The sequence below is a fragment of the Bos grunniens genome, chromosome X (assembly GCF_055505025.1).
Source record: "Bos grunniens cultivar Pamir isolate PY7600 chromosome X, Bosgru_T2T1.0, whole genome shotgun sequence".
In the NCBI taxonomy this organism is placed as follows: Eukaryota; Metazoa; Chordata; class Mammalia; order Artiodactyla; family Bovidae; genus Bos; species Bos grunniens.
This window is the reverse complement of record NC_141194.1, coordinates 90126297-90151425: the sequence shown is the minus strand read 5'-3', so window position 1 is coordinate 90151425 and position 25129 is coordinate 90126297. Positions and strand designations below refer to the sequence as shown.

The 25129-nt window shown below is 43.6% G+C and overlaps 1 protein-coding gene across 2 annotated transcripts; it reads right to left on the bottom strand.

The window, feature by feature from the left end:
- Window positions 1–5108: 5108 nt before the first annotated feature.
- Window positions 5109–21809, bottom strand: PLP1 (proteolipid protein 1). 2 transcript variants are annotated; one of them, XM_086386978.1, is made up of 7 exons: window positions 21697–21809; window positions 12869–13055; window positions 11064–11325; window positions 9823–9991; window positions 9313–9386; window positions 8497–8562; window positions 5109–7226 (listed from the first exon to the last, which is right to left on the bottom strand). In XM_086386978.1, exons 1-7 carry the CDS (start codon window positions 21698–21700, stop codon window positions 7155–7157), a joined length of 834 nt encoding a protein of 277 aa, XP_086243104.1. In that variant the 5' UTR covers window positions 21701–21809; the 3' UTR covers window positions 5109–7154. The 2 variants fall into 2 exon arrangements, with proteins under 2 accessions (XP_086243104.1, XP_086243105.1); XM_086386979.1 differs by having other exon boundaries at window positions 11169–11325.
- Window positions 21810–25129: the final 3320 nt, after the last annotated feature.

Genomic DNA, 25129 nt, shown 5'->3' with positions numbered 1-25129 from the left:
GGAGTTGGTGATGGACAGAGAGGCCTGGCCTGCTGCAATTCATGGGGTCGCAAAGAGTCGGACATGACTGAGCGACTGACCTGATCTGATCTGAAAAAATACAACAAACTAGTGAATATAACAAAAAAGAAGTAGACTCACAGATACAAGTAACAAACAAGTGGTTTCAAGTGGGAGAGAGAAAGGGAAGGGGCAATATGCTGCTGCTGCTGCTGCTAAGTCGCTTCAGTCGTGTCCAACTCTGTGTGACCCCATAGACGGAAGCCCACCAGGCTCCCCCGTCCCTGGGATTCTCCAGGCAAGAACACTGAAGGGGGTTGCCATTTCCTTCTCCAATGCATGAAAGTGAAAAGTGAAAGTGAAGTCGCTCAGTCATGTCTGACTCTTAGCGACCCCATGGACTGCAGCCCACCAGGCTCCTCTGCCCATGAGATTTTCCAGGCAAGAGTACTGGAGTGGGGTGCCATTGCCTTCTCCAAGGGGCAATATAGGGGTAGGGAATTAAGTGGTACAAATTATTCTGTACAAAATAATCTACAAGGATATATTGTACACCACAAGGAATATAGCCAATATTTTGTAATAACTGTAAATGGACTATTACCTTTAAAAATTGTGAATAACTATATTGCACACCTGTAACTTTCACAATTGTTGTTTTACTCACTAAGTGGTGTCCGACTCTTTGTGACCCCAAGGACTGTAGCCTGCCAGGTTCCTCTGTCCATGGGATTTCCCAGGCAAGAATACTGGGGTGGGTTACCATTTCCTGCTTGCTCCAGGGTATCATCCTGACCTGGAGCTTGAACCTGCATCCTCAGCTTGACAGGCTGATTCTTTACCACTGAGTCACCTGAGTTTTAAACAGGCAGAGGAACCAGAGATCAAATGAATAACATTCATTAGATCATGCAGATAGCAAAGGAGTCCCAGAAAAACATCTACTTCTGCTTCATTGCCTATGCTAAAGAATTTGACTGTGTGGATCACAACAAACTGTGGAAGATTCTTAAAGAGATGGGAGTACCAGACCACCTTACCTGTCTCTGGACAAACCTGTATATGGGTCAAGAAGCAATAGGTAGAACCAGATATGGAACAACTGACTGGTTCAAAGTTGGGAAAGGAGTATGACAAGGCTGTATATTGTCACCCTGCCTATTTAACTTACATGCAGAGTACATCATGTGAAAGGTTGGGCTGGGTGAATCAAAAGCTGAAATCAGGATTGCCAGGAAAAATATCAACAACCTCAGATATGAAGATGATACCACTCTAATGGCAGCAAGTGAAGAAGAGCTAAAGTGTCTCTTGATGAGGGTGAAAGAGGAAAGTGAAAAAGCTGGCTTGAAGCTCAACATCAGAAAAAACTAAGATCGTGGCATCTGGTCCCATCATTTCATGGCAAATAGAAGGGGAAAAAGTGAAGGCAGAGACAGATTTTATTTTCCTGGGCCCCAAAATCACTGTGGACAGTAAGTAAAGCCATGAAATTAAGAGATGCTTGCTCCCTGGAAGAAAAGCTATGACAAACCTAGACAGTGTATTAAAATGCAGAGACATCACCTTGAGAACAAAGGTCTGTATAGTCAAAACTATGGTTTTTCCAGTAGTCATGTATGGATGTGAGAGTTGGACCATAAAGAAAGCTGAGTGCCGAAGAATTATTGCTTTCAAATTGTGGTGCTGGAGAAGACTCTTGAGAATCCTTTGGGCTGCAAGGAGATCAAACCAGTCAATCCTAAAGGAAATCAACCCTGAATATTTATTGGAAGGACTCTTGCTGCAGCTGAAACTCCAATACTTTGGCCACCTGATGCAAAGAGCTGACTCATGGAAAAGACCCTGATACTGGGAAAAATTGAGAGCAGGAGGAGAAGGGAATGACAGAGAATGAGATGGTTGGATGGCATCATTGACTCAATGGACATGAGTTTGAGCAAACTCCCGGTGATAGTGAAGGACGAGGAAGCCTGGTGTGCTGCAGTCCCTGGGGTCGCAGAGTGAGACACGACTTAGCAACTGAACAACAACTTATATAAAATATCACTGTACTTCAACTATACTTTTAAATTTTTTTTAAAGAACTTAATCAGAAAAAAATATTTTTAAAAATTTGAGACACCTATAAATTTTGAAGTATCAACTCTCTTATAACCATCAGAACCCAGCTTTGCTGTTTTTCCCTTTTCATGTTTGAAAGTTAGACCTTCACATAATAGATTGGAGTATCAATTAATATAGTTCCTTCAGAGCCCAGAGCTGGAGGTTTACTGTTTATGTTGATGGACAATACATTAGAAATGCATTAACATCTTTTGACCCTAATACCATAGTATGTCAGGCCTTTCTCTAGGCACAGATTCGTATGCCTCCGTCTTCATTTACTTGACTCCGTTTCTCAAGGGACTGTACAAATTTCTCTTTTTCCCCACCTTTTTCTGTCTCAGGATGTTACTCTCATTCTTTACCACATTACTTGTCTCCCTCCTTAACTTTTTCCCCTTTAGTTGAGATCTCTGAGGGCAGAGACTGTGTCTGTTTTAGTCACAGCTATATTACCAGCAACTAGCACGGCACTTGGCACAGAGAATTCGTTGAACATTTGTCGAAGGTTTGAACCATGTTAAGGTTGGATTTCCTTTGATTATTTCGTTATGTGGAAAATGCTCATAACTCTATCTTAATTTTCTTTCCTTTGGAATAAAGTTGATCAATTCAAGAGTTCGAGAGCTGGAACACATAGACACCAAACTTTCCAGGACAATAAAAATTGGGAAAAGTACGATTGCTTGTTTCAAATCGGACAAGGAAAATCTTCCCAGTTTATAGATATTGACTTGAATTCCTTACCTGTTTATCTATGTAGGAAAAGGCCAAGTATTGATTTTTTAATGTAAGAATGGCTATTTATTCCCTCTGTTACTTAATATTCATCAAGCTAGACATGAATGTCAAAATAGACACGCTGTCTGTGCTCTCAATATGAAAAATCAAAGAGAGAAGTATCATGTGTCTCATATTACCCATGCATGGCTTCTCAGATTTGGCCTGGAAGGAAAAAAAGTCAGGCAGAATAGCCTGTGTTTACGTAAATTCTGATGTGTGTGCCCTCTGACTCCCCAGATGACTGAGTGGGTGGAAGCACACACACTCATTGTGACAGTGTGTGCATAAATACTGTCACATGTGAGGCCAGGAGCAGGGTGACACAGAGAGCAAGTCACATGTTGTCAGGGCTCTAAATTGAAGTTTTGTTTTTATCAGGGCCCTAGAAAACCAGAGCCACGTGAAGTCATGGCCCTTAACCTCGACCTCTCCCACATACTGAAAGGAGAATTCACATGCCCACTGCAGTCAGCCAGTCAGACTGCTTCTTGCATGCTCCCTGCCTCCACTGCTCCCATGCTCCACCCTGGGAGATTTCTCCACTATGGTTGAGGCTGACTGAGATCTTTGAGATCATATCTTTATCCCCTTTCTACTCACATCACCCCCAAACCTGAAATTCCTAGGATTTAGCACAAAGCTTATAAGGGCCCAATTAATATTTGTAGACTGAATTAGTGAATGAATGAATGTTGCTCTGGGCCAAACCCACAGCTTCCACACCCTGCATAACTGCACTCAGTACTGACCCTGGAGATGTGAAAAGCAATACAATTGACGCTGTAAGAAAATGTTTCTTGTTTATACTGCTGCATCTTGATCTTTGGCTGATCTAGGCACAAAGAGAACTCTTTCAGTTCAGAGAAAGGAGGTTTGTGGTGTGTGGGAGAGCTAAGAACAATGCACTCAGTTGATAGACTGGATGTGCTCTCAGCTTCTGAGAGCATGAAAACTCGATCTATAGATGGGTCCCAGAGGGCAGAGCCAAATAAGGGCAGATGGAGAACACAGCTTTCTTGGGAACTGGCTTTCCACTGTTCTGAGGCAAAAATACATTCACTTTATAGCACCCTGAATCAGTCTTCCAAAATATGGTGCTCTGTCCTTGTTTGCCAGTGTCTAAAAATAAGTCCTTTTCATATTTTTATTCTTTTTGTCTTAAAGTCATCCAACTAGCCTTGCTTGCAGAATATTAATTGCAGTGAAGCAGAAACCAGGAGATTACATTGAAACTACTTTTGTACAGAGCTCCTTAACTGATGAATATCTTGTTGCCCCCAAGCTAGACTCTCTTTTCTCTCTGATGATGCTCCTTGCCATCTCTTTAGGCTGGTCGTTAGAGTGCCAAATCATAGCCTAGGGTTTTGACAGGGATTGGATGCTGTGTCCTAAGTGGGCTAGTGAGTGGGGCATTGGGATAGCATGTGCTGCTAATTAGCTTAATACTGCCCTGCCACAGATTGTTTACATTTACACTGCCTTTACTATATCTGTTCTGCCCATACATTAAACCTTTCACCCAGTACTTCTCATATAAAACTAAGCATTATTCGTGCCTGAAGCACTAAGCGTTCATTATTGGAATATACAAACAATTCAAGGAAAAGTTAACAATAACTGAATCCTATACACACCAGGGCTGGGGCACTATTGTCACATAAAAGTGAAAGTCACTCAGTCATGTCTGACTCTTTGCAACCCCATGGACTGTACAGCTCCACGGAATTCTCCAGGCCAGAATACTGGAGTGGGTAGCCTTTCCCTTCTACAGGGGATCTTCCCAACCCAGAGATCGAACCCAGGTCTCCCACATTGCAGGTGGATTCTTTACCAGCTGAACCACAAGGGAAGCCCATTGTCATATAAAAGAAGTAACCATATTTGACTCTGAATTTGTACAGCACTCTGAAACCCAATTTCTAAGTGAAAAGAAACCCTAAAATGCAATGAATTAGTATCAAGACCTGAGTTGAGTGCTAGTCCAAGCCCAGATATATACTGGTTATTTGTGGTAATTTACCTTGCCTCTATTTCTTAGTGTCTCCAACTATAAAAACAGAAGTGATTTATTTACTCTTTATTTCATAAAATTATTGTGAGAATGACTTGGGATGACTTGAAAAATAAATAAGGTCCTTGAACAAAGCACAATAAAGGTACAATTAGTTGAACTGCTATTGTGGAGTCAAACAGAACAATTCAATTCAAAGACACAGTTGTTTGATTGAGAACATTCTTAATTTTATTTTCTTTAATTTTATAAAATACATTTTGTAAGATAAGTTTCTAAAAGTTTATCCTTTATGTGTGTTAAAATTGAAATTCTATATCAGAAATGAAGGAAACACTTTCAGTTGATTAACTCTGTTCGTATGTGTATATGTGTGTATGTATACATAGAAAGTTTTCGGGGAAGGGTTGGTTATTTGTTATATTATTAAATCAAAACAAAACACAAGGTATGGATTACTTCACTTTCCTTGATCTTGATTGGTTTCTTACAGAACCTTTTCCATCTTCTCCCTATATGCAGCCTGGAAGCTTATATTGTATACTTTGCTGAAAACAAATATCAAGTGTTTTTTTGGTAACGATTTTACATCTCCTTAAATGTTGTTGAAATCACTTTGGGGGAGAAAGCAAAACCACTCTTTACATCAAAAGAGCCGCCTACAGTCATACCCGTAAAATCTTTCCCTGAATAAAGACCAATCAGCTTTTTGTTTTTTAACCCAACATTAAAACCCAAACATAAAAAGGGAAGACTGAAACCTGGGAGCTATTTGAGTTTCAAACTCTTTCCCCCTTTCCTTTTCCATGGAACCTCACCAACAGAATAGCTAATGGCTGGTGCATTTAGTTATTTGATCTGCACCAGGAGAGAATAACTTGTATGTTAAAACTAACTCTTTAACACACCAAGGTAACATTACTAAATCAAATTATCTCCCACCACCTAGAAAGAACAATCAGATATGTTACTCAAACTGAGATTCAAATTCACCAAATCTGTTTCTGCAAAGAACGGAATCATTGGTCAAAAATCCCAACAGATGCAAGAACTAGCCAATTTTACATATCATTTGTGTTGTTTAATGTCCAATTTTCATTTGTTAGAGAATCATAATCAAAGAATCATTCTCCAGACCTTTCTGGTACAACCCCAAACAAGTGATAGACAAGCTGGAAAATACGAAATGTGCATCATTCTGAAACAAATCAAGATCTTCAAATCACCTGCTATGACTGAATGGCTAATACCCCATGAAAAGAGCACCATTGTGAAGATATGACAGAGGCCAAAGTACACAACTAATTAACAGAAAAAAACATGCTATCCAAAAAGTTATCTATCCTGTGTCTACCAGAGGGCTGGCCCAGTTTACACTGTTAGCCACTAGCGACTGCTGCTCCTTAGGCCAGTCTATTTTTCATATGAACTAGTTTCTCTCTATCCTTAGCTCCTTGGAAACCACAGGGTTGTCATGGTAGCTGTTATCAGGGAGAAGGGAGTAAGAAGATGCTGACTACACCCTGTTTCTCTTCTCTAACGAGGTATAAGGCCAAGCGCCCCCTTTGTCTACACAAACACTATGCTCCCTTATGCTATAAGTAAGGTTGGCTGAGTTAGGGCTTAAATAGTCCATCGCCATCGGGGTCAGTGCTCTCTTTCTATGGGAGAAAGATCCTTGCTTTGACCCCCTTCTCCCAGCTGCAATAGGTAGATTTGGGCAAATGCTCTTATTGTTTTGCTGGCATTCTTTTTTTTCTTCTCTCTTCAGTGGTACTAGGGAGACTGGAGTGAGTTCTCGGTTTTGTACACCAAAGAGAATATATTTGGCTCCCAAGATGGCAACAGGGACAGGTGCCTCCCTTCTCTCTACCTGAACATCTTTCTTTCCACTTTGTTTTCATCAGTGGAAGTGCCCTTTGAGAAGAAAACACTTCCTGGTCCTCGGGAGATGCTTGAAAATTGAATGAGAGCCTCCACTTCTTTGTGACTTGCAGTTGGGGAGTCACCATCTTTAAGCATTTCCCATTTCTAGCAGGAACCAGCTATGAAGCAAAATGACTAAAAGAGGTACGTAAGAGGGGAGAGTCCGCAGAGACATTAATCACCGTGAGACTCTCCTTTCTTGTTACACTCGTCAAGTAAGAAGAGGGCCAGTCAGTGGCAAAGGCAAAGAGTTAACATGGGAGACGCAGCACTGTAGGCTGTGTGGTTAGAGCCTCGCTATTAGAGAAAGGGAAATTTCTACAGGAGATCAGAACTTGGTGCCTCGGCCCATGAGTTTCAGGACGGCAAAGTTGTAAGTGGCAGCAATCATGAAGGTGAGCTGTAGGGAAGAGAAGAGAGAAGACTAGTGAGAGTAGAAAAGGCAGCTCTCTCTCTTCCAATCCTTTTGGGAATGAGGAAGGGTAGAAATAAAATCACAGGTAAATAAAGAAAAAAATATTCTGCACAAAGGAACACATTCAGGCTTTTGCCCTGTATACTTGACTAGAAGTCCTCCATGAGACAGGCCCAGAGAATCAACTTGACAAGGATTTTTTCTACACCCCTGCTCTGCCCAGCACTGAGTTTTCCTCAGGGAAGTGAACACTACCTGGGCTCTGCCATCATCATATCTGTATGTCTGAGTGACCTAGACTTCCTGTAGAGGCATAGCCCCACTGTGCAGCACAGCTTTCTTCCACTTAATACAGCCATTTATTTCACAAGATGAGGAACAACTCAACTCTGGAGAAAACCCTCAGTGGTGGAAGCCAGGAGTGCTGCAAGCTGATCCTGAGGAGATCAACACTTATTCAGTACCCCGTGTTCTTAATAATGAAGGCATGACATTGACACTGTGCCGCGACACCATCAATAATAACAATTCTAATAGTGTTAAGAGGTCCTTCCAGTATTTTCAGGAGAGTAACTAAATCCCTTGGAAGGCATCCAAGATGGATTCCTATTTATAGTGTATAGAATTCCAGGCCACAAAAAATCACGTTTAGTAAGGTTTCAGTGTTCTTGTCACTGATCTGACCAGGATGTGTTAAGAATTAATGATAATTTCTGACTGCAAAGCACTTGGCAATGTCACATGCTCTGTAAATGCGATATCTTATTATTCTTTTTAAAATTATGTATGTATGTATGTGTATATTTGGCTGTGCCGGGTCTTAGTTGCAGTAAATGGGATCTTTGATCTTTGTTGCAGCCTGTAGAATCTTTAGGAACAGCATGCGAACTCTTAGCCGTGGCATGTGGTATCTAGTTCCCTGATCAGGGATCAAACCCAGGTCCCTTGTGTTGGGAGCTCAGAATCTTAGCCACTGCACCACCAAGGAAGTCCCAATATCTTATTTCTTGACCACGAATCTCTTTCCTCCTCTTCCCTCATATCACTTTGCTTGTTCCTATCTCATTTTTGAAATTTTTCTTCCTTGCCAACCCAAAGTAGAAAGACATAGTCTCTGTACTCTGCCATCTCTGCCCAGGAGCTTCTCTCCAGCATTTCAAGTTTAGAAGGAATCTATCTTTTTACCTTTCAGTATAGCTGTCTCCAAGCTATCCCAGGACCATTTATTTGCCAAGATCATTCAAAGACAACTCACCAGGGACACCAGTGTGGCTGCAGCCCCCACAAACGCAGCAATAAACAGATGGAAGGTCATTTGGAACTGTAAGAAAATGCAGAAGAACTGGGTCTTGCAACTGCAAAACTAAGCTGTGCTGTAGATTGTGAAGCGCAACTTTCAGAAGGTGTTGATTTTTTTGTGTGTTAATTTGGCATCTCTAACTAACTTGTCACATCTATAGGCCTCCCATTCTTCCGTGTACCCATAGCACCCAGAACACAGAATACTCATAAAATAACATAGTCCTCCCAAATAATCAACTGGTTCCCCACGGTTGTGCCTGGGATCCCAAAACATTTTGCTTTCAAAGAAATAGTTTACTGCCTTCTTCCTTCCTTTTATTCCCCTGCTGCATTTGTGCATAATATCCATTTTCAATACAGTGTTTTCCTTTTTCAAATGTACTTTCTTTTTAAATGAGATTGAGAAGTTCCAAACGAAATGTGTGTTATAAAATCGATGAATATCTGTGCACAACTCATTTCCTTGATAAGGTTTTTAAGAATAAAAATGTTCACTTGAGGGGTTTTGCCATTAAGCTCTATCTTTACCTAAATCTACAAATTTCTCTTTTAAGAGAGTAAGCCTTAGAATGGAAGGTTTTATCTGCTGTTTTTAGGAAACTAGATATTTTACCAAGTATACGCTCACTGGCTCAGGCGATATTTCATAGAAGGCAATCTGCTAACTCAAAACCCAGCAAAGAGAAACTGTAGTCCTTAAAATCCAAGATGGGTAGAAATGTTACAGTTTGGGCCATTTCATTGTAAAATAACCCAATGGCTCACTCACCTCAGCTGTTTTGCAGATGGACAGAAGGTTGGAGCCACACACCTTGCCAGGGAAAGCATTCCATGGGAGAACACCTAAGTAAGAGACAAATATCACAAGGTAAACTTCACAGAGCTTTGGGGTTACCTGGAGAACTTTCATCTTTAATCATCCTGGCTGAAGAGTTGGGTCCTACTAATTATCAGGATTTTCTTTTCTAAAGATTTACTCAAAAAATAGAGGTAGTATTGAACAGTTGAAAATTTTTCTGTTTGTTATTGAAATGGGCTGCTTCTGGTTTCAGAACAGCAGTCAACTAAGAGAAAGCAGTGCAAACAGCCAAGAAAACTCCCACCACTTCCAACAAGTGGTTTCCCTTCTCAGGGAAGAAATCTCTCTGGTTTCAGTGGAGAGGGATTAACGAGCATCCATACTTCTTATTTCTCCCCATAATTACCACCCTCCTTAGCCTAAGAACCAAATATATCATGCTTCTATAGGGAGTAGGAGAGCCAAGCCACCCTAACTCACCATACATTCTGGCATCAGCACAGAGAGTGCCTATACTTGCAGAGGTCTTGCTGGGGGCAGCAATAGACTGGCAGGTGGTCCAGGTGTTGAAATAAATGTATACAGGCACAGCAGAGCAGGCAAACACCAGGAGCCACACAACGGTCAGGGCATAGGTGATGCCCACAAACTAAAACAATTGACATGGAGTGGTTAGAAATCAGTGTCAGCCTGCAGATATTGAAATGTAAACAAAGAGATCCTGGAATGGCATGTGCCAGACATGAAACCAGATTTCAGGGATCTCCACCAAATACAATTAGTAAGAGGGGCACCTCTGCCAAATGTCATTGGCAGTGTCTTATCTACTAGAGAATTGGCCCCAAGTAATGACGGGGAGGGGGAGAATGGGTGGGGGTTGGAGTGAGGAGGACCCCTGGGTTAGAAAGGTTTCGGGAGATTGTTTGGACAGATAAGGTGTGAAGAAATCAAAAGAGATCTTGAAAGAAAGTCGTGCCATTTAAATGCCTTAGGCTGAGCTTAAAAAATGCCCCTTGTCAAAGGACTTTGGATCCCTAGTTATTGAACAAAGCCAATCAGAGATTTCAATTTCCAATCCAAAAACCTTTCTAAGCCAATACTAGCCACAAAAGATAACAGCACAACCCCCAGATGTTCAGCCCCCAAATGGTCTTTAACTCTAGAGGCTGGAAACCAATGTGTACCTCACTAGAAGCATAATAGCCCTCTGACAGATAAGGCCTTAAACATGCAGATCTATGCTAGTTCCCTCTGGGACCTTCAACAATGTAGGATCCCAGAATAGTATGGATTCCATCTCGGAGTCAATTACTTAATTTCTATGATCCACCCTCCCTCTCAGATCAGGAACCTACATCTCAATCCACTGAGTAACATTTTAAATTCTTAGGCAGTCAGATCTACTGTTGTTGTGGTCCCAGCTAGGAAGGGATCAAAGAGGTACCAGTAGATGGCTTAGAAATGGTCTGATTGTATGAAGCACCCCACAGAACTCAGGCTTTCCCTTTTGAGATGAAATTTTCTAGGGACATTTTGAAAAGCGAGGCTAAGCCAGCTGGGCACCACGTTCTTCCTGACCTCATTTGGCCGTAGCCATCAGGTCCTCACTCAGAAGCCAGGCCCCTAGAGAGGACCCAGCCTTGGGTGGGGATGAGGCCACAGACTCATGCCCAGTTGTCCCCCACCCCTTGTTATTGCCACAAAATCCTGAGGATGATCACCTTGTCGGGATGTCCTAGCCATTTTCCCAAACAATGACACACCCGCTCCAAAGAATGAGCTTGATGTTGGCCTCTGGAACCCCTCCCCTTCTGGCCCCCTGTTACCGTTGCACTCAGGCCCTTGCCGCAGATGGTGGTCTTGTAGTCGCCAAAGATCTGCCTGACTGCGCCGGTGGTGTAGAAGCCCTCGGCCAGCAGGAGGGCCCCATAAAGGAAGAAGAAAGAGGCAGTTCCATAGATGACATACTGGAAAGCATGGATCCTGTGTTAACAGATAACACAAAGCCAGAAAATCTTATGCATGGAGGACCCGGTTCCCTTGCTGCATAAGTCAGTTGGACTCCTGAGTAGGCTCCTAAACAAGGCTAGGGATGCTTTAGGGGAATCACTAGGTTCTTCCTCTAGGCTTCTACCTTGTACTTATTGAGGTAACTGGAGAAGGGAATGGCAACCCACTCCAGTATTCTTGCCTGGAGAATCCCATTGACAGAGGAGCTTGGCGGGCTACAGTCCATAGGGTCACAAAGAGTCGGGCACGACTGAGCAACACTTATTGAAGTAAAAGAAGATGCTCCTCCCCCACATTTGTCTTACCCTGTGACCTGAAGAACTGGGACCCTACTTTCCTTGGCCTGACCCTTCAGAGATGCTCCATCAGAGAAGAGAGGAGAGAGGAGCTAAGTAAAAAGGAAGACGGATGAAGGAAGTAGAGCCTAACTTGCTCTAGAAACAGGAGAGGCTTAGTATTGGGCTGGAGCACACTCAAGTGGTATGGTGAAACGAGAGCAGCAGCCCCACTCTTGTCTCATCAGTCTGCCTCCCGCGAGTTCTCTATATGGACCACTGCAGAGGCTCCAACTCAGTCCATGTTAACCCTACTTAGCAGAAATGAGAACATGTGAGACAAAGCAAGGGCAGGGGTGGAGTGGGTGTGGTAGGAGTGAGGTGGCAGGCAGGCAGACCTCCTCCCCTGAATGCGGCACTTCCCCTTCATTTAGGGCTTCAGATGTGCTATAGGTGGAATCTGCACACATATCAATGTGTGTATGTGGAATCTAGAAAAAATGGTACAGATGAACCTATATGCGGGGCAGGAATAGAGACATAAATGTACAGAACACATGTGTGGGCAGAGAGTGGGGGGTGGATAAATTGGGAGATTGGGATTGACATATATATACACTGTGTGTGTGCTAAGTCGCTTCAGTCATGTCCAGCTCTTTGCGACACTATGGACCATAGCCCGCCAGGCTCCTCTGTCCATGGGGATTCTCTAGGCAGGAATACTGGAGTGGGTAGCCACACCCTACTCCAGGGGACCTTCCCAACCCAGGACCTTCCCAACCAAGAACCTTGGCAGGCAGGTTCTTTACCACTAACACCACCTGGGAAGCCCCATATATATATATATATATATATATATATATATATATATATTCACTTTCACTATATATACACTACCATGTGTAAAATAGATAGCTAGTGGGAAGCTGTTCTATTAGCACAGAGAGCTCACCTCTGTGTTCTATGATGACCTAGATGGGTAGGATGGCAGGTGAGGGTAGGATGGAGGTCCAAGAGGGAGGGGCTATGTGTATACATATAGCTGATTCACTTTGTTGTACAGCAGAAACTAACACAACACTGTAAAGCAACTATACCCCAATAAAAAATGTTTTTTAAAAAAGAAGGAAGACCCAGGAATTCTGTCTGGCTCCACACCAATCCCCTACTAGTCACTAAGGTACTGATGAGTTCTGTGTCTCGAAGATAGACAGGATTGGTGGGGGAGAGTAGGTACTTACACATTGATAAGATACTCATAGTCCTGGTAGTTTTTGGAGAAATATGTCTCAATTAGCTTTTCTGTACCAGTGAGTGCTTCATGTCCACAGCCACAGAATAGTGCCACCCCAAAGAAACACAATCCAGTGGCCACCAGGGAAGCAAAGGGGGCCCCTACGAGACATCTTGCACAGCACTCTAATAAGCCTGAAGAAAAAGGAGGGCAAACAGTCAGGGATGTACAATACATAGTTCATCACTCATCTCTCTCTGCCAGCCCAGCCAGGCCCTGTGCTCACATGCATGGATGCAGGGATGGAGGAGGGGTCACCTCAGAGACCAAAAGCAGGAGAGTCTAGAACCTCAGAATTTTGGAATGTGAGACTGACTCCCCCCAACCATATTTTGTTCCATTCTTGAAGATAAATCCTTGCCTTGAATTCCCAAAATGTCCATGAGTTTTTGAATAATCAGTATTCAAGTAGGCCACTAGAAAGATGGTGCTCTCATTCCCTCCTTTCTTATCCTTCTGATTTGTTTGTTTTCGCCATTTATCAACTTTTATGGAGTACTTACTATGTGTCCAGCATTGAGCTAGGTGTCACATGGAGTGTGAACATGTAAAAGACATAGACTCTGCCATGGGGACATTTTTGTTTATGGAGGAGAATGAACTAGGTAGACCTGACATTTTCAACCAACAGTTTCAGGCAGCCTAGTAAATGGTTACAAAGGGTAAATGCCCTTCCAATTTCATAGAAATATTGATATTGTCAGACAAGAGTTGACCCTTAAAGAGCATTTCAGGTGGGAAAACTGAAATTGCATGTTCCTGGGTATTTCTGAACATTGCATTTGCAGCACAGAATGCTTTGTTCTTAGTCTGGATGTCTGGAGAGCACTCCAAAGAAACGAGGGAACTGGCAGAGGACAGGAGATGTTCATGGGAGGATGACTATTACTCGCAGTAGTAAACATACAGGCTGAATGCTTTTGGGACACTTTGCGTGGCTGACTTGTCCCCCTATGATACAGTTTGGCCAATGTCCCCACCCTTAGTCCTACCCTGGAGTTCTGTCAAAACAACTACAAAGACACATTATACAAAGTCAACAAAGCATGAAATGTCTTTCTGGGGTGACAAAACACACTAGGGCCTGGGAATACAGGTGTCTTAAAATGCTGAGACTCTGAAATTCCACAGATCTGGTACCCCAGGCCCATGCAAGTGTTGCTGAGAAACAGGAAGGGCACATAAGAAGTCACAGGTTCTGAGAGTAGCTGTGTCCCAAGTACAAGCCCTGAGTTCTAAGGTGTCATGTGGAGTGAAACAACAAACGTCCAGTAGATGATGGGAAAGGCACCTTCTAGTCTCTTGCCCACAACCCCAAAAGGTGAAAGAAATGAAAATCTTCAGAAAATAAGTTATATATACACTAATTTTATCCATCTATTCACATATCATATAGATATGATATATGAATTATTTTGTATATAGTATATGCATTGTTGCTGTTCAGTCACTGTTGTGTTCGACTCTTTGTGACCCCATGGACTGCAGCATGCCAGGCTTCTCTGTCCTTCACTATATCCCAGAGTTTGCTCAGACTCATGTCCATTGAGTCGATGATGCCATCCAACCATCTCGTCCTCTGTCATCTTCTTCTCCTTCTGCCCTTAACGTTTTCCAACATCAGGGTCTTTTCCAATGAGTCATCTCTATGCATCAAGTGGCCAAAGTATTGGAGCTTCAGCATCAGTCCTTCCAATGAATATTCAGGATTGATATACTATATGCATATAAAAATTATTTGCGTGCATATACACACACAAATAAATAGCAAACGTGCCAAGAAGCTGCTATTTTGGGAAAGCATGCTGAAACTCCTTACACAAATAAAATGCATTGTATTGACTTTTAGATTTGGAGTTTATCCAAAGCTCATTTTTTTAATGCCAGGGACCAGGAAAATCCTTTGTCTGACTCTCTTAATACTAGTACAGTTTCTTTGTAGCCCTTAGAGCTTGACCATCTGGTGATGTGCCTGAACTATGTCCATGTGAACAGATTCTGAAGGACCAAATTCTCTCTATCTTGAGAAAGCTGAGGTAGAGGCATTTGTCTCTGCTCTCAGGGCCACAGCGTGAGTGAGTCCTCTTACCCACTGTCCCCTAAAATGATAGCCCTTCCTTGGTGCTCAAAGAGCCTCTTCCTCAAAATTCTTGTGTGTCACCCCAGAGATTAGGCATAGAAGCCCAAGCCAAGCAAAATAAGTAGCTAACATTTGAAGCAGAACTGCATTTCCTCCCTTCTCTAAGAACTGAAGGCCTGCTGTCGGAAAACTTGGCCCCTATGGAAAGCAATCAGTTTGTAGATTCGCTGCTCTAAGTGGAGGCAGAGTTTACTTAGTATGAATTGTGCTTGGTAAGAGTGCCTCATTAGAGCTGGTGCATGGGGTGTGAGTGTGTGTGTGTGTGTTCCCACATGCACACATTTGTGCCAGAGCGGGGGCACATGCGTGAATGCAAACATGTACATAAACGCATATATAAACCAGAGAGAAAAACACAGCACTTGAAATTGATTATTGTTCTCAGGAAACATTCAGATATTGATCTTCCTCTTTCTTAACAGGTCAAGATACTAGATGCATCTTGTAAGTCAAGAAAAGGAGCTTGGAAATAAACAGTGCTGCCATTTTCCTTCTCTGCCTATCCAAATCTTCCCCACTCCCAAACTCTTAGAGTCTTCTACTGAAGAAGGTCTCTGAAGCCTGGGGGTGGAGGGAGGGGAAGGTGCATGACCCCACTGTTCCCTCTCTCCCCAGCACAGGGTCAGGGCTTGGACAGAACCCTCCATAGCTCTCCTGGACAAAGAAGCCTTGTTTTTTCCCCGAGATCTCAGGAGCCTCATTGGTATTCTGCAGGGGCCTCCAGGCCTGGGGGTGGAAAGGGGGTCAGACCCAGGGAACAATGGAAGAACTGTTTGTTTAGCCCAAAGTAAGGAGAACCCCCCTCCCAAGCAAGTGACCATCCTGTGCCCACTGACTCACCCCACCTTTTTTATCCTGGAAAGGGCTAAAATGGTGGTGCAGGTGAGATCAGGAATGAAAAAACTTGAACTCTTGCTAACGAAGCAGAATTCCAGTCTAAGTTTCAGCTGATGCCCCCTCCAGGGTTGTAAAGATCAGGGGGAAAGCCTCGTTAGTCCATCTGATCCCTGTATCATCCAAATAACCAGAGAGTATCATATATAGTGTTCTTACTGGGTGATAAAGGGCTAAGCCTTGGGAGCAACTCTGAATCATCCACTGATATTCTTTCTTCTTCAATCCATTTTTCCTCCATTTTCTTAGAGCTCAAATAACTTAGCACCCCCATTTCTGCTTTACTGTCACTCGAAGCAAGGTACAAGAAAGACCTAGGCTTTAATGAATCTCTAACGTGGAGCTGAAATTAAATGGTCCTGAGTATATCTATCACTCTTCAGCTATAAATAGTTCAACAATATCAGCATAAGATGTCCATCTCTTCACATTGAAATGAAATGTTTGTTCTGAGGGCATTTAAGTTCAGCAGAAGTGAAGAATCTCCACCAGTCAGCCCGAGCAAAAAATCAAATTTTGGATTCCAACTGGGAAAAACTCAGAACATGCAAGAAATTGTGTCATCAAAGGAGTTTACAATCAAAACATTCCGAGGAAGGTTCATTGGGTTCCCTTTAATTTGGGGTTGTGTGAACAATAACCTAAAGCCAAAGGGTCTCCATTTCAGAAGACTTCATGGCTGAAAAGTTACCGGTTTGATTCAGGAAGGCCATGAGGGATTCTGTAGAACCTCCTTGGCCTCTCAGGAAACATTCTTATATTTCCAGGCTAAGTATTGACTGCAACATGGTGGAGTTGGCAGAAAAGAACTATATAGCAATAATATTACCCAATGCAACTGAATTGAATTAAACCACCTGACCTTTTCTAAAGATTCTTATATAGATCATTTTTAAAGTCGTTACTGAATTGGTTATAATATATTGCTTCTATTTTATGTTTTCTTGGAGATTTTGGCTCTTAGGGATGTGGAATCTTAGCTCCCTGACCAGGAATTGAACTTGTGCCCCCTGCATTGGAAGGCAAAGTCTTAACCACTGGACTGCCAGGGAAGTCCCTAAACCACCTGACTTTGATGAGAGATCATACAGAAAAATAATGACCTTCCCCAGGGTTTTCCTTTCCATTCATTGAATTCAGTACAATTATTAAGCATATGGCAATAACCCAGATACTGTGGGAGACAAAAGGGAACTATAAGGCCTAGTCCCTTCCTTCAGAAACCTTTCAGTGTTGGGGAGAACAAACATATCGGCAAATCAAAGACCAAAGCTACCTACAATCTAGTATTAAAATGTGTATAACCAAGCCCTGTGGGCAAAATGTAAGCAAAGGGGAAATATTCAGTGTTGGCTAGATGTATCTGTGAACTCCCAAAACTAATCAATCTGTGATAGAACTTCAAGTCCTTCTCATTAATGCTCTTCACAGGAATCTGACAAGGATCAACAGGACTGCTGTGACTCTCGTCCATATTTCTGTCTATCCAGAAATAGATACTGGGTTGTACTGGGTTGATTCTGATGCTGTCTCTTTAAGCAGGAGCCAAGAGCTCCCAAGCCCTCCCTCCTTTCCCATGCCCTGGGCATGCCTCAAGGACAAGCTCCATGATGGAAATTCAGTTTGAATCTGGGAACCCATCAAAGGGAGGAAAGGAAGGTCTTTGATCAAAAGGGATGATAGAAAGAGACCAATTGTGCCTTGCACAAATCCCAGCCTGTCCCTTGAATCCAGCTGACAAAGGGAGAGATAGAAGAACCCTATACAATAGAGCTAAACAACAGGCAGGCTCATTGAGTGAAAAACTGGCCCCATCTCTCTAAGTCTCTAATCTGAGCTACAGTTTTACCCTCCTCCCAGAACCCACCCCTTAACCTCACCCCATGAACAGAGGCTCACTTGATCAGGACCTATCGCAGTTGACAGGGCCAAGATGCTAGAGCAGCCGTGACTGGTACCAGGAATGGATGGGGATGAATGGGTGGGTTCTAGGAGTAAAACAACAATCATCAGGAGGTGCCAGAGACAAAGACTTTTGCTTCTGGCTTTATCCAAATCAGACAAAGCCCTGCTTGTAATCTTGTCTTTCCTACATGAAATCAGCACTTATACCATGTTCAAGTGCTGGAAAGGGGCTCTGTAGCCACTGAGGCATGAAAATCCAAGCTTGCTAGATAGTCAAGTCATGCAGACATAATTAAATAAAAATGAAACGCAGCCTCCTCTTTGAAAAGATATTATTATTACCATGGCAACAGCATCTGGACCACTTTGTTTCCTATATTCCCTACTCCTCCCCCAAACACACACACTCACACATGCACACATGCATGGGTGCACACGTGCATTGATGTATGCCAACTTGTACCCAAACATTGGGAGGCTGGGGTAGAGACTGGATTGTTAAACTCTCTCCCTGACATGTTGTCCTCACTTTGCCCACTTCTGGGAAAATGAAAGAGAAGCAACTGGCACTAAACTGAGAGACAAGAGTTTCCATACTTCCTTCCTTAGCCCAGTCTCCCACCAATTCCCGCTCTTCCCTTGGTTGCGGTGTGAAGCTGATCTAGGGAACCTTGTTCTCTTCCTTGGGATGTCACTGACTCCTTTCCAGAGCCTGGCCTGGCAGAAAGCTCAGAGGCCAGTGCAGAGCTGAGTGATCACCTTTAGGACCATTTTAAAATAACCAAGGGGTTTTTGATGAGAGTTTGACACTGGGCAAGCCCTGACAGTGGGAAGGGAAAGGAAAGCTACTCTATTCACCTGCCAAGGCTGCTGTTATCTTTCCCAATCAGTTTACTGCCCTAACTTGAAGTTTTCTGGACCTGAAGTTCTGTGGGCAAGGAGGGCATTTCTACTGTTGCTTTCTTTCAACACCAAGAACCCTGGGGATGGTTTTCAAGGCTTCAAGGTAACACACAACAAGGGGAAAAGATGCCATTGGCTAGGGTTCTGCTTTCATGGGTTTGGAGACTGTATTTTCCCTCCTACCCATTTCTCAAGGGTTTCTTAGGTCTATTTACTACTCAGAGAGATTTGAGAGCGTAGTTCTAGTTGTCAGGTTATTGAGTAAATTTCTGGCTTTCCTAGAAGAAACCCAGGGCAAAAGGCCCTTGAAGCAGAGCAGACCTTCCAATCTGCCTGGTTCTCCTCTGGCTCTGCCGGGCTGAGGTGAGGAGTGGGGTGGGGAAGGGTACATATGATCGTTTTAGTCAGTTTTAGTCAGTGTCTCTAGGAAAAGTACGTAAATGTGCTGGTTTCATCTGCTTTCTTTTTAGCTCCTGGCACTCTTGCAGACTTCTTGCCATCATGATGGGATTCAGTTAGTCTTCAGGCATTTTGTAAAAACCTGGACCCCTGCTCTGCCTTCACACTTTTTGCCTGGGCTGCACTCACACTGTGAGCCAGCCAAAACTACACTGCTCAGCAAACAGCCACCTTTGGAGGGAGGCATCATAGTCTGGTTACCAGGGTAACAGCCACTGTTCTCAGACATCAGGCTTTGCAAGAGCCAATATTTTGCTGTTCAGTAATGCCATTGTGTTGCTAAGCAGAGAATAATCAGCTACTGCTCTTTGGCTCTTTTCCAGTTCCATTGTTATCTGAAAGACTCATTTGGAACATCCCTCTCCCAAATCAGGAAGAGGTTTAATGAACTATCATGTCCCTTGTAAATCTCTTGTGTGAACACTACAGAATTCCCTGTTCCTCTTACTTGATTCTCTGTGGTGGAGGTAGTGAGCTTCCTGTTCCTGGGGATGATGAAGAAGAAGCTGTAGGAACATTGGAGAAGGGAATTCTGCACTGAGAATTAGCTCAGACACCTTCTAAAGTTCCTTCCAGTCCAATCCCAGATTCTATGATATAATTTGTCTAGTGCAGTAGTTAAACAGCAACACACTCCCTGTCAGAAGCAGTAGCAGTCCAGTACCTTGCTAGAGATGGTCTATTACTTACAAAGTATTTGAAATATCAGTACTTTGCTATTGCATAACTGAAAACATAATGGCCACTCCATCATGTGCACCTAGCCCAAGTATGGCTCACCCTCAGAATAAGAGATCCCATATACAGCTTCGACTGTGCCCTCATCTGCAATAATCTTCCCTGGAGGAAATTATCCGCCTCTGTAACAGGAAAATGTCCCTATGGTCACCTGATTTTTCCTGCCTTTTCCTCAGGGCTTTTACTCCCTGAGGAAGTAATATTCAGCATCCTTCCTTACTCCCTCTCTGTTTTTCATTCACAACCTACCCAATCAGCTGCCCTGACTTCAGGTAAGGTTCTTGACATTACCTAGGACAGGAATTGAGTTCTTGCAATATTCACCTCTCATCTGGCCCCACTCAACTGGACAATTCTTGCCCAAGTGCTCCAAGTACATGCAAAGAAAGCTCAATCATTTCAGGAAGAATAAGAGACAGCCTGTACATGCATCATTGTATAATAATTAGTATTATTATTATTTATAACCGTTATAGAGTTTGCCCATTTTCAAAGTACTCCCACATATTATTTTTTTATTTTTATAACTCTGAAAGTAGACAAAGCAATTATCATTATCCCTATTTTCGAGATGATGACGTAATAATTCATAGCAACCTACCCAATGTCACAAAGTTCATAAGTAGCAGATCTGGGATTTGAACCTCATTATGTTCACTTCTAGTCCAGTGCTCATGCCTTCTTAATTATCTTGCCTGAATACATGCCTCAAGAGCTCTTTCAGTGTTTCAGGATGAAACAACCTAAAAACTGACACTAGCCTAATATAATTGAAAACCCATTTCCGTAGATGCTTTTGGAACCTTCTGGGTAATACATTTGATGGTGAACGCACAGGACAGTTGATTCTCATTTCATTTAGGACACATTCAAGCTGTTGCTCTTGTTTTGCCAAATGTGAGCAATGTCTACATGTTTCTGTGGCCTCCTGTATGGACAAAAATCCTTGTGCTCTGTACATCTCACACTGAGTGGACACTACAGGAGACCAGACCATGTAGCTTCTCTCTACGGAGATGCCCTCAGGACTCAACCAAGTCAGCAAAAGCCCTAAGGTCCCAGTAGCCTCCTTGTCATAGCAGGGATTTAGAATCTGAGTCATGCCCTCAGGAAGGCTAAGACTGTAATATTTACTAGATATGGTCACCCAAACGGGTGCGTGCGTGCGCACACACACACAGCAGTACCCATATCTCTTCCTTATGGTAAAGCCATTGAGGACTTTATTTTCATTTCCTGAACTTGAGATTGGCCTCCTCAGCCATGACGAAGCCTGAATCCATGTCACCCAATTTCATTCTGATGCCCCACAGGGTCCAAATTTTGTTTCAAGCAAGCAGTCATTTTGTACAGCTGAGAGCCAGCCAACATTAGTTGCCTCCAGCAGAACCAAGGATGTCAGCTGACCAGGCCATTACCAGTACATGGGGACCAGGGGGAAAGAGAAGGCAGAGGGAAGGAAGGGGGTAGGAGGACACATGACCACATCCAGCCCTCCAGACACTCTCTCCAAGGACCTGTGGGACTCTCCATGTGTTGCTGGAGTTCTTTGGCAATAAAGCATCATTCTCAGTACAGCAGAGAAGGAGTTAATCTAATTGCGTGCTAAGGAATGAAAAAGAAAACAAGTGCCAGAACACAATTCATTTCAACCATTAGAAACTCTGAACCCCAAAGTTCTTGCAAATTCCTATGCTCTGGCTTGAATCTTCCAATCTAAAGTTTTTGAAACTCACCCATGTCTTTGGGACTCTGACTCCAACGGTAGCCGGCTGGCTAGTCTGTTTGTTCAGCTGGAAGGATCCTGGTCTCTCCAGTCTCCTTCTTCGGTCCTTTACTTTTTCTCTCTGAGTATCTTTGTCCTCTTCTCCTGCAATGAAAAGGGCTTTCTGATTGACAGCCAACCCCCTTAAAGGGACAGGCCCACTTTCCTCCTCCTCTCCTCCTCCCCTTCTCCTCCCCTTGTCCCCACCTCCTCAGGATACTCCCTTCTCTAAGACCTCCATCTTCTCTTTCTGCTTTTCAGTGCCAATTGTCTCTTTTTCTTTTTTTCTTTCCCTCCTCCCCTAAGGCTTGCCTATGTGGAATTTTGCTTTGCTGCAGAGACATCTGGAAATGTGGTTTGGGGGTGGAAATAAAAGAAAGAGGTCCTGCAAGCCTCCAACTGATCCTTGGGTCTATTTTGGTATGAGATGTGGCAGCATAAGTGTCGGAGGCCATGAAGGTGGTAGCCCTGGTGAGGCAGTCAGGGTCAAAACCCTAGATGTGATCTCCTAGTCCTTCTAACTCTGCCCCAACACCACCCCTCACACCTAGCTGCCCTTGACCCTACCCACCTTTACCCTCCCCCACCACTCTTTAGAAAATAAGCACTTCTCCCAATTCCTCCCATTCCAGTTTTAGAAACACAATAGAGAAAAAAATTGGCTTTTAAAAATAATTTCCTCCAAATCCTTCTTGGTTTTAACTGAATGAGGACAAAACACAAGCTGTTGATTCCTCGAACAGATTTTGACCAGGCTGGAGAAAGCTAGAATTGTAATCATTTTATAGACAGAGTAACAGAGATCCAGGGAGGGGGCAAGAAGACATGCTGTGCAGGTTCACAGAACACACTAAAGGAAAGGTGAGAGTTGGGGATGTGGGTGATTTCCATGGAAGGTAACTGACTTTGACAGAAGAACACAATCTGGGAAATAGGTAGTCAATACCCCACCCTGAGAATAGAGTGTCATGAGAGAGCTGTATCCAGGGTGATGAGAGGCAAGGAGTGGGTTGAGGTAAAGCCATGGTTGTCAGTGAGGGTGGAGGGAAGGGGAAAGAAATATGGTCCTTGCCTCAAAGAAAGAAGCATGATGAAAAATAGCCAAATCAAGGAAATAATAATATGCAAAACCTAATATTTATTATTTCTAAAGACTGTGAAAGTATTTGAGTGCCCAGGACTAGGTGGAATTCACATATGGAAGGTTTTCTAAAAGAACTGAATCTTAACCAGTGTCTATCAAACTGCTTGTTTGTGTTCCCTAGCCCTTCAGGAGCCTCAGAAAGACACAACTCTCTTGACTTTGAGGTCTGCATCCTCCCATGGATGGCCTTTGAGGAAACTGGTTGACATATAAGTGGAGGATTACCCTACAACTCCAGGGAAGTAAGGTATGCCCTCCCTTCCTTATTTTCCCCATGGCTTTGCCTTGGGGTAAGAAAGGAAAGGAAGGAGGTACTGAGCAGAGCCTAGAATCTTTCTATGAGGGGAGAGAGGCAAAATTGTGTCCTACAGTTTTCTCTTTGAGTTGAGACCTTGGTCACGTTTCTGGCTTGGGCTCTGCTGTTAGGAAATGGGTGAGTCTTCTGCAGATGCCCCTGTGGGTACCCCAAGTTCCTGAGTCCTGCTATAGTTGAGCAGAGAATCTAGAACTTTGGAGCCTCTGCTCTTATACCAGCCCCAAGAAGAAAGGATCCCTGTAAATGCTGCTCCTTTGGCAGAACCGTATAATAGTGGTTTTCTGGAGCAGGCCAGACTAAGGTCATACGACTGATGGCAGACGGTCCCAGGATCTCTGACCTCACCAGCCCTGTTCTCCAGCCATGGACTCTGCCTGCTGTGGGACTGTGCCAGCAATTAACTTCTGGATGGATGTTGTCAAGAGAATGGCTCTGGAGGAGAAGGAGGTCCAAAAAGAAGTCACCAAATGCGTGCCCTTCGCTTCTCAGATGGCAGGAGCTGTGTCCAAACATCAATCTGATTGATATGATGAGGGAGATGGTTTTTCACAGCTTGAATAGGTGAGACACTTCTACATGCAAGGGAAATCACTCAGCCTGGGCGTCTCACAAATCTGTTCCCGGACTCCTACCAGCAGCCCTGGGGACTGCTAAGCTATTGGGAAGAAAAGATGTGCTCCTGATAAACTCACAGAGACCAATTTTTCAACTATATTTCCCTTAATACACATTTCTCCTCTTTCCTTCAACTCTCTTGCCTCACTATTCATTTTGTCTTCTCCCCAGGTCTCAATCTCTCAGCGTCTCTGTTTCTCCAGCTCTGTCACTGCTTCTCTCTGTCTCTCTCTTTCACTCACCACATTCCTTGATGGAGCACGTCTTCCTGTGTCTCCCTTGTTCTTACGCCTGGGATGGTAAACGGGCTCAGCCGGGTGACTGTGTCATGTTCACTGTCCCCAGCGCCTTAAGGTTCCCAGCTCTCCAGGATCTAGTATGTCACGGTGGCTGTGTAGGGCTTGACACTCTACCTCAGCTGCCACTCACCAGTCTTCTGAGTCTTTCCCACAGCTCTTATAGGGTTTTTTCCCCTCCGTCCCCAAGTGGGCTCTTTTTTTTTTTTTAATCTATCCAACTCCACATATTTCTGTGATTCTGTTTCCAGTGGTTCTGCAGACAAAATATTCTCCAGAGTCCAGCTGGATCCCTGGCAGTGCCCAGGGATTCCCCTAGAGGGCAATACCAGTCTTCTTGGTGGTAGCCTACTGCCTGCACTGGGTGCCTGTGGGAACAATATAGGATTGTATGAAACTCACCAACAGTTTGCTTCATGTACTTCTGATGCTACCTCCAAAGATCTGGGCCTCCTTGATCATCGCTTGTTTTGGTCATGCAGCTTTCTTGCAAATAACTCCAAATGCTTAGATAAAACATCCCCCCTCTGCTGTGTGATCACACAGAACCAGATTCTTGAAAGCCACGGGACAAGAGTGTTCTATTTTCTCCATTATACAAACCAAACTATGAAATTCAGGGAATTCCAGTGAATTTCTCCCAGGAAAGTAAATAAGGGCTCAAGTACCCAATCTGGTGAGCCACTTCTCCGTGTCCACATAAAAGATCATCAAGGGGAACAGAGAAGGCACAGTATCAGTGAAAGCTTGAACTCACCTACTAACACTGGGGCTTCTGGAGCTGAGGCTTTGCTTCTCCCCAAGATAATGTCTTCCCAGACCCAATTTTAAAAGGCAAGTGGCTTATTCTTACAGCTTTTCTGGCCCTGGCACCGAGGCTGCTTGGCAGGCAATATATCCTATGCACTTGTGGCTGGGCTTCCCTGGTGGCTCAGCAGTAAAGAATTCGCCTTTCTCTTGCAAGAGATGCAGGTTCGATCTCTGGATCAGGAAGATCTCCTGGAGAAAAAAATGGCAACCCATTTCAGTATTC